General features: G+C 39.8%; 1 protein-coding gene across 1 annotated transcript; it reads left to right on the forward strand.

Moving 5' to 3' along the window:
• The first annotated feature begins 1,134 nt into the window (after window positions 1-1,134).
• Window positions 1,135-19,385, forward strand: entpd6 (ectonucleoside triphosphate diphosphohydrolase 6). The gene is made up of 14 exons (XM_062519363.1): window positions 1,135-1,361; window positions 1,707-1,998; window positions 7,938-8,014; window positions 8,152-8,295; window positions 9,266-9,341; window positions 11,305-11,340; window positions 12,095-12,183; window positions 15,623-15,699; window positions 16,522-16,586; window positions 17,197-17,298; window positions 17,460-17,600; window positions 17,817-17,873; window positions 18,495-18,607; window positions 18,974-19,385. The coding sequence occupies exons 2-14, from the start codon at window positions 1,743-1,745 to the stop codon at window positions 19,055-19,057; spliced, it is 1,317 nt and encodes a 438-aa protein (XP_062375347.1). The 5' UTR covers window positions 1,135-1,361; window positions 1,707-1,742; the 3' UTR covers window positions 19,058-19,385.
• Window positions 19,386-19,393: the final 8 nt, after the last annotated feature.

The following is a 19,393-nucleotide window of genomic DNA, read 5'->3' on the forward strand; positions in this document are numbered from 1 at the left end:
GTCTCCCTCGCTGACAGAAAAAGGAGGGAAAAGCACAACCTTACAACACTTGCCATCCATGCTGTATATTATTTCTAGTTTTTAATTTTATAAGAGGTTATTGTGAACAGATTAACGTTGTTCTTATTAATGCTAAAGGCAACAATTAGGGGCCTGTATAATCATCATAAACATCATCATCGTTTAGGCTAGTAGACTTTCTGTGCAAAAGCCATGTTCAATTGTTTTTTTCTGTTTATTCATACAAATTCCATCACCCTGTTTAAACCAGTTCCAGTTGATGATCTTCAATTTATCTTTCTGCAATGTGGTCTGCTTTGCTCTAATCTCTTCAGCAGGACCTACTGTATAGCCTTAATTTAGACCTGTACCATAGGCTAGCTGATTGTTAGCTGGGCGAATTTGTTGATCCTGTGATTAACTGGAGCTACTCGAAAATGTTCAGACACACACACACACACACACACACACACACACACACACACACACACACACACACACACACACACACACACACACACACACACACACAGGAAAGTAGCCTTCTGATAGTCCAGCCTCACATTTACTTGAATCAGTTCACGTTTACATTAGTAACGTAGCTATTAATTCAGTCAAGGCTTTTATCCAAAGCGACGTAGACTACAAAAGAGGAATAACGTTTTAAGCTACAATGTAGCGAATAGGTAGCCTAATAAGAAATGAAAGTGTGTAACTTGAGCACTAGTCAAAGGAGAAGGCGAAGAAGAAACTTGAAAAGGAGGTGAAGGAGCTAGATGAGGGAAGAAAGGAAAACGTATGCTCGGTCGCCTATGTAATGTTAGAAGAGGTAGGCTATCCTCAAAAAGATGGGTCTTCAAGACCCTCTAGAGTGGGACGCCCCTACTTGACAGGACGTTCCACCAACGGGGAAGGTCCACTCTCAAAACTCTCAAATACGCAACGAGGGAGTGTTTAGAGTTGCGTTCACTAATAGAATTCTAGAGAAGTATCCGCGATTTGTATACATAAAACCACGTACTAACACATCTTATTAACCGCAATAATCAGTCAATTCTAGCCAGAAGTATTTGACACGACAGCCTACCACACTTCCTCGAACACGTCATCAACAGGAAATGCCGTGATGACGTAATCAAACAGAGACACGCGTTCAGGAAACCTGTATGTTGTTTTTATATCAGGCTGAGATTTATGGTCTTCTGAAGTTGTTTTTTCACTATCCACCGGTTCCCTTTCAGATGGCAGGAAAATGAGACAAGAATTAAGATATGTTAAGTTATCCAGTCAAATAGATAGACATAAAAACGAACCGACAACTAGAGTGACAGTGACGCCAAAACCCAAGTCAGGGCTGTAAGGTAAGAACTTTTAAGTTAAACCTTTTGTGCTTTTGGTGTTATTATCCGGTGTCGTGCCTTCTAGATAGATGGTTGTAGCCTGACAGCTTGCCACTTACGGTTGTGTCTTGTCTGGTGAAATTATATGATGTTATTGTTAAGCAAACACTTCTAGTTAACTTAGCCGCACCATAGAAGTTATTTGACATGCTAAGATGTCAGTAGCCTACGCCATAGTGCATTCTTAGGTGCCTTCACAAGTAGAGCTTTCTAGAAGTGTAGACATGTGGGACATTCATTTAGCTCAATGCCACATATTCACTTTCGCAGGAGAACTACTGAAAAGTGTTTCTTTCTAACCCATAGGTAACTGAAAAGGAGAATGAGCAATTGAGGGCTGTCATGAGGATTCCAAAATTGGCTCTTGTCTTTCTCTTTGTTGTTTGCGTGGTGGTGTACCTGACCTATGTCAAGTACCACAATGACGACAAGAGGCCAGCACTTTTCAAGCAACCGTTATACCATTCGGCCATTGACCACCACCTGAGGCCAACTTCAGCTGAAGTAGTCAGCGAAGACTTCTTGTATGGAATTATGTTTGATGCTGGGAGTACCGGGACAAGGATCCATGTCTTCAAATTTCTCCTTCAACCCAATGGTATGAGAACATTCTCAAGTCTCTTCTCTCTCCCTCTCTCTCTCTCTCTCTCTGTGTGTGTGTGTGTGTGTGTGTGTGTGTGTGTGTGTGTGTGTGTGTGTGTGTGTGTGTGTGTGTGTGTGTGTGTGTGTGTCTATAGTGATGGAGAGCACTCTGCTTAATCCTCCACTGTTCCGCGGCTGGTTTTCTAAACGGGACAAAAGATGAATGTGGAGTTGTCATACAGTAAGCTCAGGGCAGGATACTTCTGTGGTCTGACAACAAATAACTTGAGTTCCAACATTAGTCCATGGGCCAGATGAGATGTCGGTACCACTCAAGGTGGCAAAGGTTGCTTATACTTTTTGAAAACATACATGTCTGTAGTTAACATTTTTGTATGATAGCCCTTCTGGAGTAACAGCTAAATTAGGGTTATCAGCTGTTAAAGTTACCCTCCCCCATTGAAAAAACACATTTTGACACAGGTGCATATCTTGCTATTGGCCTTTGTTAAAGACATATTTACATATTCTATTGTATTATGTTTGGTATCATTTTGAAGGGGACAATCTGAGCTTTCATTCAAGACCTTTTGTGAACACTTTGGACAAGTACAGCCAACCCTGTAGCTCTTCAAACTTTTAATCACACACATTTTCCTGCCATTCCGCCTAAATCATATTTTTTCCTTTAATCCTGTGGCATTAGGGAGCATCAAAGATACAAAATGCAAACATTGCAATACTGGCATGACTCTCAGGATTCAGAAAATGTATCATTTGCCAATATTATCTCATTCTGGGGGGGTGATATTCAGCCTTATATCAGGCATGGCGTTTTTCGAAGAAAGCAGACCAAACAGTAAGCAGACCAAAGTCAGTAAGATTCACACTCATTTTATACATTTTTTGAAACAATGGGAATACAGCATAATCATTTTACATTCAATTAACAACTAGAAACAACCAACAATAGATTTGACATTTGTCAGGTACTGTGAAAATATCATTGTAGGCCTACAATGGTAATAATACAAACAAAATGATATGATATTAATAACAGATTATACTACTAATAATAATAATACTAATAATACTAATAATAATACTAAACAGCCTTCAGAACATCAACAGTACTAAAACAGGTCATCATTTTCTGAATCTGACTCCCCAAGTTCAAATGAAGAGTTATTTTCCAAAACGCTATATCCACCATTTTTTATTTTTTTTATTTTCATGAATTATTTTTTTAAAATGTTGTTTTCCAAGTAATTTCAGAGGAACTGTATTGGGTTATGTTTAGTTGATTTATCTTTACTCAATCAAAACAAAACAACTGCAGTTTTTATTGATACTACCTGAAATACACAATTAAATAACATGAATTATTAATGTTTTCCGAAATGGATTTATAGCATTTAGGAAAAGAGCTCTTCAATAGGTTGCTGCAGGTCTTCAACCTACACATGTCTGTGCAGGACAGTCCATTGGATAGGCATGTGCAACCTGGCAGTTTGCATTAACGCACACACTTGCACGAGAGCATCTCCAAAACCACCTCTGGTGCAGGTGGAGAACGCATCCAGTGAATGGCCAACTTGCCATCATTGGCCATCCATCCATGCTGTGTTGGGCTTGGCACCATTGGAGATGTTTGCAGACAGCCCCTCCAGACTACTGCTTGGTAGTTGGCCCATTCGATGTGCAGGTAAAGACTGTCTTTACATAAAGGCAGCTGGCTTGATTCAATTACTCCCTTTTTGGCACGAACCAGCTGGTGACGCAGTTCATTAATTTTACCTGTGCTGCTATTAGCTACAGTATGTGTACATGCAACAGGTAAACCGCTCAATTGTCTGGAAAAGATCCTCAACTTTCCCAGTTGACTCAGATAATCACTGACTTTGAGCCTGCATTAGATGCATGCAATGCATGCAGTAGCAAACGCGTGTCAGCTTCCTCGTGCATTGAGTGCAATTCTGTCACTTCCTCACACTTCTCCTTTGTCAGCTTGTAACACGTTTCTTCACAGGTGATGAACAGAATTTTGCCATGCAGCAATTGTCTGTACTGTGGATGTTTCCATTCTTCCACCAGAAACTTGATGAGGCTGCTCTTGTTGGAGGAACTGCAAAGGAATTTCCGCCACTGTCTCACATAGTGTCCACCTACCAAGGTCCCTGTGCTGGAGAGTGGTGTCTGCACCCTTGTTTGTTAGTTTGACGGTAGATATCGAAAACAAAATCTAGCCTCTCACTTTGTGCACCTTCTTGCAGGACTGACATCATCGCTGACTTTGCCACCTGTGCAAAGGTTCTATTGTCGCCATTCATTTTTTGAATAAGTCTCATCCCATCGATGATGCAGGTAGATGGTGTTGGGATGTGTTCTGCTGGAGACACATTATTTTCGAGTTCTCTAGCAAGTGCAGCTTTGTTTGTTTTTCGTAAAGTGCCATCAGCATTGGGTGAGCAAGAACATCCTTCATATTAAGATTCCTGCTTTCAAGGATCATGTGGCTGAACAGGTTTCTGTCGGCCTTCAGAACAACATCTTGACCTTTCTTTCCATGAGATCTTTTTGTGTTAATATCAGAGAATGTTTTGAGGCGTTGCTTGGTCATCTTGTCAAGGAATTTCAAAGATATTGGGTCCTTTTCTAGTCTTGAATGTTAATATGAAGGATGTTCTTGCTAGAGAACTCGAAAAGAATGTGTCTCTAGCAGAACACATCCCAACACCATCTATCTGCATCATCGATGGGATGAGATTTATTAAAAAAATGAATGGCGACAATAGAACCTTTGCACCGGTGGCAAAGTCAGCAATGATGTCAGTCCTGCAAGAAGGTGCACAGTGAGAGGCTAGATTTTGTTTTCGATGTCTACCGTCAAACTTCCATCAAAAATGCTGAACAAGTAAACAGGCCGCTCTCCAGCACAGGGACCTTGGTAGGTGGACACTATGTGAGACAGTGGCGGAAATTCTTTTGCAGTTCCTCCAACAAGAGCAGCCTCATCAAGTTTCTGGTGGAAGAATGGAAACATCCACAGTACAGACAATTGCTGCATGGCAAAATTCTGTTCATCACCTGTGAAGAAACGTGTTACAAGCTGACAAAGGAGAAGTGTGAGGAAGTGACAGAATTGCACTCAATGCACGAGGAAGCTGACACGCGTTTGCTACTGCATGCATTGCATGCATCTAATGCAGGCTCAAAGTCAATGATTATCAATGCTGAAGACACTGATGTCATGGTGCTTTGCCTTGCATTCCAGACAGACATCACCTGTCCTATTTATCAGAAATGTGGAACACAGAATAGCACTCATTTTGATGACATTGCTAAACTGGTAGGCTCAATTGGATATGGCGTGTGTGATGGCCTAATTGGCCTACACGCCTTCACGGGCTGTGATACCGTCAGTGCATTTGCTGGTCAAGGCAAGTTGAAAGCCCTGAAGATGTTGAAAAAGGACACCTCATACCAAGACACCAGTCAACTGGGAAAGTCGTGGAATGTACTGAGGATCTTTTCCAGAAAATTGAGCAGTTTACCTGTTGCATGTACATACTGTAGCTAATAGCAGCACAGGTAAAATTAATGAACTGCGTCACCAGCTGTTTCGTGCCAAAAAGGGAGTAATTGAATCAAGCCAGCTGCCTTTATGTAAAGACAGTCTTTACCTGCACATCGAATGGGCCAACTACCAAGCAGCAGTCTGGAGGGGCTGTCTGCAAACATCTCCAATGGTGCCAAGCCCAACACAGCATGGATGGATGGCCAGTGATGGCAAGTTGGCCATTCACTGGATGCGATCTCCACCTGCACCAGAGGTGGTTTTGGAGATGCTCTCGTGCAAGTGTGTGCGTTAATGCAAACTGCCAGGTTGCACATGCCTATCCAATGGACTGTCCTGCAAAGACATGTGTAGGTTGAAGAACTGCAGCAACCTATTGAAGAGCTCTTTTCCTAAATGCTATAAATCCATTTCGGAAAACATTAATAATTCATGTTATTTAATTAAGTATTTCAGGTAATATCAATAAAAACTGCAGTTGTTTTGTTTTGATTGAGTAAAGATAAATCAACTAAACATAACCCAATACAGTTCCTCTGAAATTACTTGGAAAACAACATTTTAAAAAAATAATTCATGAAAATAAAAAAAATTAAAAATGGTGGATATAGCATTTTGGAAAATAACTCTTCATTTGAACTTGGGGAGTCAGATTCAGAAAATGATGACCTGTTTTAGTACTGTTGATGTTCTGAAGGCTGTTTAGTATTATTATTAGTATTATTATCATTATTATTATTATTAGTATAATATTTTATTAATATCATATCATTTTGTTTGTATTATTACCATTGTAGGCCTACAATGATATTTTCACAGTACCTGACAAATGTCAAATCTATTGTTGGTTGTTTCTAGTTGTTAATTGAATGTAAAATGATTATGCTGTATTCCCATTGTTTCAAAAAATGTATAAAATGAGTGTGAATCTTACTGACTTTGGTCTGCTTACTGTTTGGTCTGCTTTCTTCGAAAAACGCCATGCCTGATATAAGGCTGAATATCACCCCCCCAGAATGAGATAATGTTGGCAAATGATACATTTTCTGAATCCTTAGAGTCATGCCAGTATTGCAATGTTTGCATTTTGTATCTTTGATGCTCCCTGATGCCACAGGATTAAAAGAAAAAATATGATTTAGGCGAAATGGCAGGAAAATGTGTGTGATTAAAAGTTTGAAGAGCTACAGGGTTGGTTGTACTTGTCCAAAGTGTTCACAAAAGGTCTTGAATGAAAGCTCAGATTGTCCCCTTCAAAATGATACCAAACATAATACAATAGAATATGTAAATATGTCTTTAACAAAGACCAATAGCAAGATATGCACCTGTGTCAAAATGTGTTTTTTCAATGGGGGAGGGTAACTTTAACAGCTGATAACCCTAATTTAGCTGTGACTCCAGAAGGGCTATCATACAAAAATGTTAACTACAGACATGTATGTTTTCAAAAACTATAAGCAACCTTTGCCACCTTGAGTGGTACCGACATCTCATCTGGCCCATGGACTACATAAACGGAACAGGGCATGGTTTGGGCGTGGATAAAATGTCTCTGCTGATTCTTGCCTGACATAAAATGGAATGTGATTTAGCAGTTGTTGATATAACTTGGCCCTTGTTTGACAATATTTTGTTAGACCTTATTAGGCTTATGCAGCCCACTGCTGCACTGGGGAAAAGAAGTTGACATGCAGCTTTGCTGACGGCTTAGTTATCCCATTTGGAATATTATGCTAAATCACTTAAGTGCTGCTTTGGCTTTATTGTTAAACCTATGATTGTCATATTCTAATGGCCATCAAGCACCTGCCATTTATGTTAATATTTTGCTAAGCTCTTGCTATTTGGCGTGTGTGTGTGTGTGTGTGTGTGTGTGTGTGTGTGTGTGTGTGTGTGAGAGAGAGTGTGTGTGTGTGTGTGCATGCACTCTCAAACACACACACACACACACACACACACACACACACACACACACGTATATACACAGAACTAGCTAAGAGGTCGATTAAGATTACATTATAGTTAGCATATACTTTTTGTCAAAACGATTTGTTTGACTGTATAATCAAAGTGGCATTATGTAACTTTTTGGATTCGAACCAGAGTGGTTTTATATGTTGATTCTGTCAGAGTTGATTCAGAGAGATAGATTCATCATAATGACATGTATGTTAAAGTCCACATGTTGCAGTCCCTTTTTTAAAACAGGAGAAAGTGTGCTATGTGTCCATTGTAGCCTGAGTCCATTTGAGTTTTATTAAGTTGCCTTAATGTGTACTGCTTACCACTCTTGACTGATATGATTTAATTGTGTATAACTGTAGATGAATAATCCTCATGGCTAACCCTTTTGTTTTTCCTTCGTTTTTTAACAGAGTCTCCTAAATTGGCACAAGAGACCTTCAAAGCTATTAAACCAGGTCTCTCTGCGTATGCAGATGATCCTGATAAAGTAAGCTGACCAGTAGGCACTTTGCCTAATATTTTCCTCATGAATTAGGCAACTCTGGCAACGCATGCACAGTAGTATCTCTATCCATGAAATGCAGTTGTATCAGTTCTTCATGGTCGTTACTGTTCACTCTGTAGTGTGCGGATGGCATCCTTCAATTACTTGACACAGCAAAGGACAAAGTCCCTGAGCTGCAGTGGAAGAGCACTCCACTGGTGTTGAAGGCAACCGCAGGGCTCCGTCTCCTGCCAGGGGAAAAGGCTGACCACCTACTGACCAAGGTGTGTGTGTTTGTGTGTCTGTGTGTATTGGTGTCTGTCATTATTTAGTGTGAGCTGAAAGCAGAATTGTAAAATTATTTCAGCTATGCTTGTCTGTCATTTGAAAGAATGTCAGCATAATTGTCTTAGAAAAAAGTCTGAAGTTTTCTAAAGCTCTGTCCTCTTCTTGGTGATGTGGCGCTTCCCAGGTGCCACACCTTAAATGTCTTTAAAAGTCTTTTGGCCCTAGATTTATGGCTGGCTGAAACAGGTTATTCTTCTCAAGAGGGCTGTCTTAAACACACTTCATGAGTTGTGGGTTTTGGATACAGGAGACATGGACCATTTGTATTTGCCAATCACATGTGTTTTGCATGATGCTGATTTATTTATCTGGTAAAAATATTACATTTACTTTTTGGAAGAAGAATGGGCCCAGGGCCCAGTTTTCCTGATAGCGGTGAATCTAAGTGGTTAGCAGTGTTAAGGTTTTTGTCCATTTCCTGAACATGCTCATGGCATGAGCAAGTGACCCGAACACATGACCTGCTCTTATATACTGTATATTAGTTCACTGTTTTCATATTTGTTTGCGTGGAACACAAGAGTATTTGGGGTAAAAAGGAAATTTGAAGAGTAGGAAGAGTTTGTGTAAGATGGTGGAGAAATTGGTACATAATATAGTCTTTTTGACATGGCACAGTCTTGTACCAGGCCTTTTAAAAAAAAAAAATTATTGATTTTATTGAATTGACAAAAGATTAAACTATTCCACCAAAGATTTTCATTTTCTCCTGAACAGAACCATTTCTTCTCAATCGGTGAATGCTGAGGCACTGTATCTAAACATAATACCATGAAACTGTTCAGGCCTTGGTAAACATGTCAAGGTCTAATACTACTCTGCAAGCTGGATGTCTGACGATTCATGATTTCATATCTTATCACAGTTCATATACTCTTACTGATGCTGGCCCACTGTTGTCCATAGGTAAAGGAGATCTTTGGAGCCTCCCCCTTTCTCTCCAGGGAGGAAGGCGTGTCCATAATGGATGGCACAGATGAAGGTGGGAGATAAGCACAGTTACTGCATGCAATGTATCGAGTATAGAACGGTGACTGTTTTATTTGTGCACTGTGCCCCATTATCTCTAGCTTCATTAGTTGACAGTCATCAGAACACTTGGAGCTTGTTCCTCAAAAAGACACTTGTTTGCTTCTCCTAAAAGTACAGTGTCAACTGTGTATTGCACTGTATGCGCAAAAGCACTTTGATTTGAGGGCACCTTATAATGATAAAGGATGACCTTGAGGTGACCTAAATGCCCTGGCATGAGACCTTTATTTGGGGTGCTGTTATCTGCTATAACTGTGCTGTCATCACAATGACTGACATACCAAACCTAAGTTCATAGAATGCCCCCCCCCCCCCCCCCCCCCGCCCTCCATTCATTTTTATTCTATCTCAGATTTATGGCAACAGCAAGAAGTCTTGGTGGGGAGATTTTGCAGCCCATGTCCCCTGGGGAAAGGCTCTAAGAGTTTTTGAGTGGGCACGCTAAAGGGATCACAAGTGGACCAGGCTTTGATTTCCCACTTGGAGTAGCCCGGGCTTACAACAGATTACAGCAAAGCAAGTTAAATGTGGAAATGTACAAGTTTGCCTCCATGACCAGTAACAGCTTATTTCTCACACCAAAACTATGCATATTGGTAGGGCTTAACAATAGAGATATAACCCTGTGACCTGGGGATAGTCCAAAGCTGTTTGGGGACAGTAGCTTAGCCAATCACGATCCTATTGGACCACAGGAAGGGAATTTGTATTTCGTACTTGTTTATGAAATAGCCAGATGTACAAGTTCCTGACCCCTTAGTTCTTTATGAGTAATGGAGACATTTTTGCACACTGTACATGTCTTATTGCCAGATGTAGAAATCCATTTGGAGCCAGTGATCCTTGGGAGCAACAATATTACTTCCCCCCCCCCCCTCTCTGCTCCTCACCTGTATTTTTTTCTCTAGTCCATCCAGGACAGCTGCAGTGAGACCAGCATACATTAAAAATGAATAAGTTGTTTATGTCCATGGCTGGGTGATTTATAGGTCTTCGTCATATAGATGTATGTAAGTGACGAAGCAATAATCGTATGAGGCATTTTTTTTAATCCAATCCTTTAAAGTAGTTCACACAAGAAATAATGAGTGCAAAGGATAATGTTCCACTTAATCTTCAAAAACGGATTATCTGCCATTAATTTGTGAGGCAACAAATGTTGACTTTTAAAATAAAAATGAAAAAAAAAAGGTTTTGATTGATTCCATAATCCCAAATGACTTGCATAAATGCTGGGAATTTTTCGGGAACCTTGGATTGGAAATTGCCCTTTGCTTTAAATAGTCAAAATTCCCAAAATTCTCACAGAAATCTTAATGGACAGATTTCTTTGCCCGTCCCGTGGAGCTAATGCAGTTGTCCTTTGGGATCCCTAACCGGATTTTTTTTGCCTCTCTGGCTCTTGGTGCCCAGGGCTTATTCTGGTAGATTACTTTGCTTCTCTGAAGCAAAAAATAAGTGGAATTTATGGACTGAGAAGGTGCAAGTGGAGCAGCGTATGTGTGTGTTAGCTAAGCAGCGCCTTGTTCCACGCTGTAAGCGGTTTTCCTCCGCATATATATATATATTTTTTAGATTTATTTCATAAAGTGTTCTTGTTTTGAGTTTAGATCTCTTCTTAACTATTTACAAGGATAACCATCAAAGATCTAATATCCCTCTGCATATTTGAAAACATACATTACTTTTTTAATGCAGCACTTTTGCAGATGCCATGCTATAAACATTAGGATTATTTTCACATAGTAGTAGTATGAAGCAGTGTGCAAATGTATGAAATAAGTAGCATATGTTTTGAAATGCTAAATCTTGACTGTAAGAGGGTTTTACTGCTTGCATGGATACCATTCCATTGACGTGTTGTTCCAATAGAACACGTTGTTTAAGTTTGACCCTGCTCTCTGTCAATACAGGCGTGTCGGCGTGGATCACCATTAATTTCCTATTAGGTAAGACATTCACAGTAGTGACTCGCAGAGAAGACCGTTGTTTTCACATTGTATATCTGAAACGATTGTGGCTAATCAGATTGCTAGGACAGTGTCATCCACAGAATACCATGAAACTGCCCAGGACTGTGTAAAAATGTCAAGGTCCAGAGCCACACTGATGATTCCGTCATATCTTATCACAGGTCATGTAGACATAGAAAAGCCCAGATATTGTCACATATTCCTAACTTTTGAACTGCTGAAGAATCTGACTTGACTCACATGGCATGTTTTATTAGAAATATTGACACATATACATTCACTATAAACATTTTCTAACATAAAATATCATATGAATATGTAATGCATGTAAGGTAGCACAAGTTAGGATAATTATTCTGGATGCCTATATAGGCTAGCGCAAGCAACACGTAGCATTTATTAAGTTTGTTATTCTGAGTGTCTACATTCTCTTGCTGGCGCTGTCACCGAGTCCAGGGGACTCTCATCCCGCGCTGACCCGTGGCGATGACCCATCAGTGGCCAGGTCAAAACCCACAAGCCCAAACAGGCTTAGTTTCAGCAATGCAAACAGAGATTTTTTCCCTTTTTAAACAAGTTGGGTGGGGGCAGAGGAAAAAGGACAGATTAGTCTGGACAAGAGTTTTGTGATTACCTGTTATTGGATTTGGGTAGCATCTTGGCACTGTTACACTAACCCACCCGCCCCACACACGTTCCACCCCACACACCCTCCCATTCTCTCCCACAGGTGGGCTGCACGCTGCTGCCACACCCACCGTGGGAATGCTGGACTTGGGAGGAGGCTCCACGCAAATCACCTTCTCCCCAAAAGACGAGGTGAGTATGGACGCTTTGTGGACACCCCTCCTCTACGCACCAACCCCCCCCACCACCACCACCACCACCACCCCTTCCTCTCCTCCGATAGCAAAGAGCCAGATCTCTTCTTTCAAAGCTCACAAACTACCGGGATGGCCTCCCATCTTAGTGCCTAATCCGCAAATGCCCTGCTAATCCTGCAGGGCTGGTAAATAAATGTTGTCGGACATTAGGACGGGGAGGGGGGATTCTTGTTCTTTAACTAGGTCAGGCCTTGTACACGAGGGATTGAGGACCAATTTACCATGTCATTACACTGTTTTTCAAAGAGTTGAGATCTCCTCAGTGCAAGCCCTTGACGCCTTTATAAGTGAAATTGGTTTGCAGATTGGATCTGGCTTCAGGGTTTTTTTTCCCCCTCTCCTCTAATGATAGATCTTTTTTTCCCTGGCTGGACGGATGATGAACATTACACGTGTGTGTGCGCGCGCATGCATGCATATACGCTTGTGTGTATAAAGTGCATGCGCACGCCTGTCTGAGTGCACATGTGTGCACGTGTGTGTGTGTGTGTGTGTGTGTGTGTGTATGTGTGTATGTGGATATTATGTTTATACAGTACCCTCCAGAATTATTGGCACCCTTGGTAAAAGTTGACTAAAAATAGGTCTAAAAAATAATCTTAAGGTGATTTATTGTACTCCCACAATGAAAACAATGAGAAAAATACACCCTGCAAGGGAAGCAAATTTATTCTGAGAAAAAGGAAAATCTCATAAAGAAATAAATGTTTTTAATAAAAACACGTCACTCACAATTATTGGCACCCCTACTTGTAATACCTTCTTAAACCTCCCTTTGTCAATAAAACAGCATGTAATATTCTTCTCTGACACCCCATAAAGATTGAGAATACAAAGTAAGGGATTAAAGACCATTCATCTTTACAAAACCTCCCCAGATCGTCCAGATTGCTAGGTCCACACTTGTGCATTCTTCTCGTTGACTCATCCCACTGTTTTTCTATGGAGTTTAGATCAGGGGACTGCTATGGCAATGTCTGACGCTTGATTTTGTGTTCAGTAAACCATATTTGTTTTGATCTGTGCATTTGTTTTGGTTCATTGACCTGATGAATGATCCAATCATGACCAACTGTTAGGGCCTTGGCAGAGATTGTTTGATTTCCTTTGAAAATGTTCAGGTTTTTCTTGGTGTTCATGATGCCATGCACCTTAATTAGGTTCCCAAGGCCTTTGGGAATTAAAACAGCCCCACAATAGCACAGCCCCTCCACCATAATTCTGATTAGGCATGGGGTTCTTTTTAGTATAGTCATTCTTCTATGTACTCCAAAGACACCTTAAGTGTTTTTAGCAAAAGAGCATAATTTTATTTTCATCTGACAATAGACCACACTCCCAGACATGTCATGGTACCATTCAGTAACTCCTGCCATTTACATTGTTCATTAAATGACTCTTCTGGCTTTAACCTGACATGCTGTCTAAATAATCTATTAGCAGTGAGGTCACTTTTGAAGATTTTTGGGGGGGACTTGGTGACCCCAAGATGATAGCTTTGTCTGTAACTCTCAACAGTGGTTCTTATGGATTTTTTTGCCTATCATACCATCCTCCATACTGTGCGTGGGAGCAAAATAGCCATGGGTCTTTGTCCAAGCATGTTTGCCACATTTCCAGATGATTAGAACCTTTTAGTCATCATTTTAACTGGAAATATAGGCATTTTCAACAAAATACCTAGTTTCCATAGACATTCTCTTACTTACAAATGTCAGCACAATTTCTTTTTATTTCAATTTTGTGTATTCTCTTGTCTCTCCGATGTTGAAAAATGACTAGAGGATTTAGCCTCTGAGTGACTTCATTTTCATACCATAGTGAAAAAGAACGTCATGAACTACTTCTGAAAGTTCACAGACACTCTGATTTACTTTAAAACGTTGCATTTACATAGGAACATGCTCCTGTTAAATGTTGTACATAATATGTTTCAGGGGTGCCAATAATTGTGAGCAAGCTGTTTTTGTTAAAAATATTTATTTCTTTATGAGATTTTCCTTTTTCTCAGAATAAATTTGCTTGCCTTGCAGGGTATATTTTTCCTCATTGTTTTCATTGTGGGAGTACAATAAATCACCTAAAGATGATTTTTTATACCTATTTTTAGTCAACTTTTACCAAGGGTGCCAATAATTCTGGAGGGTACTGTAGATGTTATAATTAGGGGTGTATTGATACTGTGAGAATGTCTTTAATCACATACAGTGGGGAGCACATGCATTTGATACCATGCTAAAACAGGAATATAAAATCATCATTTGACAATTGATCTTAATGCCTTAATTAAAAAAATGAGTAAAAATCAAACCGCCAAGGACACCAATTTTCTTTGTGATTGAAGAATGTATCGTAAATAAATAATTGTTTTCCTTAAATGCTAGGGGAAGGAAGTATTTTTTAAGGTGCTTTTTCCAGTAGGCCTACTAGCCTGTTTGATTTGCATTGAGCTCAATGAGCATCAAACAGGCTAATAGGCCTACTGGAAAAAGCACCATGCCAATCTCTAGCTATGGTGAAGGGTATGTGATGATGTGGGGCTATTTTAATTCCAACGGCCATGGGAACTTTATCAGGATGCATAATATCATGGATCCATGAAATAGCTGGCCTTTAAAAATAAAAAATCTGCCTGCCCCTATGTTAACCCTATGTGTTAAATTCCCATAGGGTTACATAGGGGGTCAAATACTTCCTTCTCCCTAGCATTTAGGAAGAACATTTATTTATTTACGATACATTCTTCAATCACAAAGAAAATTGGTGTACTTGGCGGTTTTATTTTTACTCATTTTTTTAATTCAGACGTTAAGATCAATAGTCAAATGATGATTTTATATTCCTCTTTTTAGGCAACTTTAGTATGGTATCAAATACATTTTCTACTCACTGTATAAACAATGGCTTCACACTCTGTTGCCAAGGCGCAAAGCTCAGTTAGATGTTAAATGTTAAATGACATATTTTGACATTTGTAATGTTTTGAACTATGAAATGCCATGATGCATTATGGCGTTACGACTTGTATCGTCATTTTGTTAAAGGCCAATTCTGGCATTTTTTTCGCATAGCTGCGTTTCTCGAGGTCACAGAGAGAGTACTCTTGGTACTATTGGCAGCTAGTGCCTCCAGAGTGTAGCACTGTAGCTGTCATTTGTTTTTCCCTACTGACAGTACTCAGTGACCTTGAAGAACAAAGATCTATGTGAAAAATCACCGGAATTCTCTGGTAGGATGGTGCCATTGTACTTTGTTACACCCTTAGTTATAATGCAAGTGTGCTAGCCAGGGACAGTTAATCATTAGGTATATACAGTAATATATTGTAGTATTGAAGTTGGTGTTAACATTACCTATTCTGTTCCATTCCCTAGAAAACCATTCAAACCTCACCAGATGATATTACATCGTTGAAGATGTTCAACCTGACCTACACACTCTACTCACACAGGTAATATCAAACAGGCCTGATTAGGGTCTTTATGTGGAATATAGGACCTTGTGTATTTTGAGGCATGCTGGGTGGGCAGCCTTGGCCTCTAAGGGTCAATGTGTCTATGAAAGTATGTCACCTGAGGTAGTTCGCCTCTGGACAGCTCTTGAGGGAATGTCACTCTGCTAGAAGTTTGTTGTAGAAGTTTTTCCGGAACACACAGTTGTACAGTGACACGTGTTTATCTGTCCTTCACCTGACCATGGACCACCAAAATGATTTTGAAGATGATGCCAAATTGTTGTCTGATAAGTTGTCTGATAAAATCATATGATCATATCAAAAGTGGCAAGTCGCTTCATGGTGTTGCTTGAAAACACTGTAGGGATGGAAATCACTATGCACCTCCATTAGGTCTGATTTTTGGATCATGATTTGAAAAAGATTGTGTAATAGTCTGCCAGTAAGTTCAGTGCCGTTTCAGAGCTCAAAGTCCAGCCACCTCAGCCCTGATGTTTTGTATCTGGTGTGTTCGGACTTGGTTAGGCTGTACTCTGCCCACAGTGGGCCTCCTCCACCAAGGACATTACCCACCTCAGTTTTAATCTGACTAAACTTTCTATGGCACATATGAGCCTGGACAACTATGCATCTGTGAGATATGCCCATTTCCCTTGTGCCTGGATAAAATGGTCTTGTAACCCCTACTATGTACTGAAACAATCTGAGCATGAGATCTCTCTCTGTCTCTCTCTCTCTCTCTCTCTCTCTCTCTCTCTCTCTCTCTCTTAATGGCGTCCATCAAGCTGCTGCATTTATTCCTGTCGCTCTCTCCCCCAGCTACTTGGGCCTTGGCCTGATGTCAGCGAGACTGGCGGTATTAGGAGGAACCGAAGGACAACCCCGTATGTGGTTTTCAATTTATCTTCATCTTTTCCTTTTAAAGACCCCCCTCCCTCCCATAAATAAGCCATTATCTAATCTCTTAATAACATGGGCGAAGATTAATTCCTTGGATGCCAGCTGTTGCTGTGATTTAGTTGGAGCGTGCTGGCTTAACAGGAAAAACTGCCATCAGTCCAACACCATAGATGCAGTCTAGTCTTCTGCAGAAATTTGTACACTTAATTTCATTTCATGTTCTATTTCTCTTTTTGTATTTCTTTTTTTTACCCTTTGGGGATGTGTAACCAAAGCCTGTATTCTCTCTGCATCCCAAATCTGCTGAATATTGGTTTCTATTCCATGTCATAAACCATGGTGCAGAGTTCTGCAGTCATCGAACATTTGTCATAATGCCAGTACACAGAGTTGACCACTAGATGGCGAAAAGACACCAATTTTCAGCATAACTTGGCCTTTTCCAAATGAACCTATCCATTTGCTTTTTCACATAATGTATTTTGATCTGTTTGACTTGCTCGCTTAGTCAAATATGTTACACATAAGAATATATCTTAAAATGTAATATCAATTCTAACCAGTTTTGCAATCACTGCCTTTTTTTCTCCACAGTCCAGGAGGGCCAGGAGCTGATTAGTCCATGCCTTGCCCCTGACTATACAGGCCAGTGGGAACACGCTGAAGTCACCTACACTCTGAGAGGACAGAAAGCAGGTACAGTAAAAAAAAAAAAAAAAAATGCATGTCATACTAGCAGTTCCCATACTCCATGTGTGGTATGTATTTAGAATAACAAAGTTGGTTTAAGATGTGAAGCGTACTGTATGTGATGATGAAGATGGTAAGGAAACCTATTTCAATGCTGTGTGTTTCAGGAGAACCTATCTATGAGTCATGCCTTACAAAAGTGGAGAAAATGCTTTACAAGAAAGTCAAGATGGTGGAAGACTTCAAAGATATGGAGTTCTATGCCTTCTCATACTATTATGACAGAGGCGTGGACCTAGGAATCATAAGTATGTGATGTTTTCTTATTTTCTATTTTAGAAAATCAGCAGACACACTGTTCAGTGAATATGCATGTAGTAATGGATGTCATGATAATAGATAATGATGGTAGACTGACTGAATGACTCAGACGACGCTTACTACTATTAATTACTGATAAACTCAGGTCGTCAGTTCAACACACTACGATGATTAAATAATGCTGACTCTTTTCTGTGGTTTAGATGAGAAAACCGGAGGGTCGATTAGAGTAAGTGACTACATTGAAGGTGCCAAAAAAGGTATGCCCCCCCCCCCCAACAGATACTCAAACTAATTTGGGATTCACAGCATTGGAAATAGATTTGTAGTTTGTTTGAAAGAGTCATATTAACACCTAGAACTTCTCTCTCATGTAAGTTTGTTCAGTGCTAAAAAACAAAACTCTTCCCTCTAATATCAATAGAATTTTCAATGATGGAAAAACATAATGGAGTTATTGAGGCCTGTGTTTTAGCATAACAAGATGCATACTTGACACATTTTGTAATGACCTAACATTAATAAATGTGCTTAATTCTTAAGCGTGTCAAGTGATGCCGAAGTTTAGAAGTTTAGAAGTAACTTTTAGCAAAGCCCACTGGCGGTGTCTGATGTGCGTCAATGCCAAGGTTTTGAAAAATGCTCTATCTCTTGAGCCTCAAATCCATAGATGCAAATGATGCCACCAGGGTGTACTGGCCTTTAGACCACTTCTAAATATACAATAAAAATATACTGTAGATTGGCTTCTGACCAGATTTGAGTCTAGGTACCGGGGGTATTTTCGTTTCTTTTAATTTCATTACACTGTACCAGTATATATTCTGTTTGCATACCAGTACAGATTCTGATTTTGTTTTGTTTGTTTTCAATTTTTTCAGTGTGCAATAACATGACTTCCAGTTCTGAAGGGAATCCGTTCATATGTCTAGACCTCACTTACATCTCAGTTCTGCTGCAGGAGCTGGGCTTCCCTGTAGATAAAGTGTTTAAGGTAATGACCAAGCAATGCCAGAAACTGACAATAGTGATTGTACCAATAGACTTGATTGAAGCGTCTGTAAACAGAATTGATTGCAACTTCTAATGAATGTTCAAGTAAGGTCTTTGTCAGATGAACATGAAGAATTGATGCAAACCAAGTCTAATCAAAAAAAAGTGAACTCCAAACTAGCCAATTATTGTGTATCTTATAAGTAAATAGGTATGTGGAATACTGAACATAACCACTACAATATAAACTAGCATTATTTTAGGCTTTTTGTGATTAAGTGTTTTTTTACTGATTACTCCTGAAAACAATGCTTCGGATTGAAAGCAGCTGTTTATTTGTGTGTGTGTGTGTGTGTGTCATTTTCAGCTTTCCCGGACAATTGATGGTGTAGAGACCAGCTGGGCATTGGGAGCTATATTTCACTCCATGGAGGCACTCCACACGCTATGAACCTGCCATCTGAACAGTTCCAGGCTCAGGTTAACATAATAGTTGGCCAGTGTGGATTTAAGATGTTACTCTGGGATAATGTCTACATTGATTGTATTTTCTACATTTTACATGGGTGTAATCATGACAATGTGATATTTTCATTATCTTGTCAGTTTGAATGTATTGATTATTGTGCGTCAGTACTGAAGGACAGCAATGGATGAATGAAACACAAGAGGTACTGGTGTCATATCTTGGCAAATGGCAATGCATGCCTAATGTGTTCAGCTGTTTTTACTTTGAAATATATAAATCTCAAAATAAAAGTGTGGGTATTTATTTTCTACCTGTTGT

The sequence above is a fragment of the Sardina pilchardus genome, chromosome 18, assembly GCF_963854185.1.
Source record: "Sardina pilchardus chromosome 18, fSarPil1.1, whole genome shotgun sequence".
NCBI lineage: Eukaryota > Metazoa > Chordata > Actinopteri > Clupeiformes > Clupeidae > Sardina > Sardina pilchardus.

Bases quoted from the DNA above. Each gene is read 5' to 3' on its own strand.
- entpd6 (XM_062519363.1), top strand. From the start codon at position 1,743: ATGAGGATTCCAAAATTGGCTCTTGTCTTTCTCTTTGTTGTTTGCGTG. The intron at 8,296-9,265 runs GTGTGTGTGTTT...TGTTGTCCATAG, and splicing joins CTGACCACCTACTGACCAAG to GTAAAGGAGATCTTTGGAGC. The intron at 15,700-16,521 runs GTAATATCAAAC...TCTCTCCCCCAG, and splicing joins TACACACTCTACTCACACAG to CTACTTGGGCCTTGGCCTGA.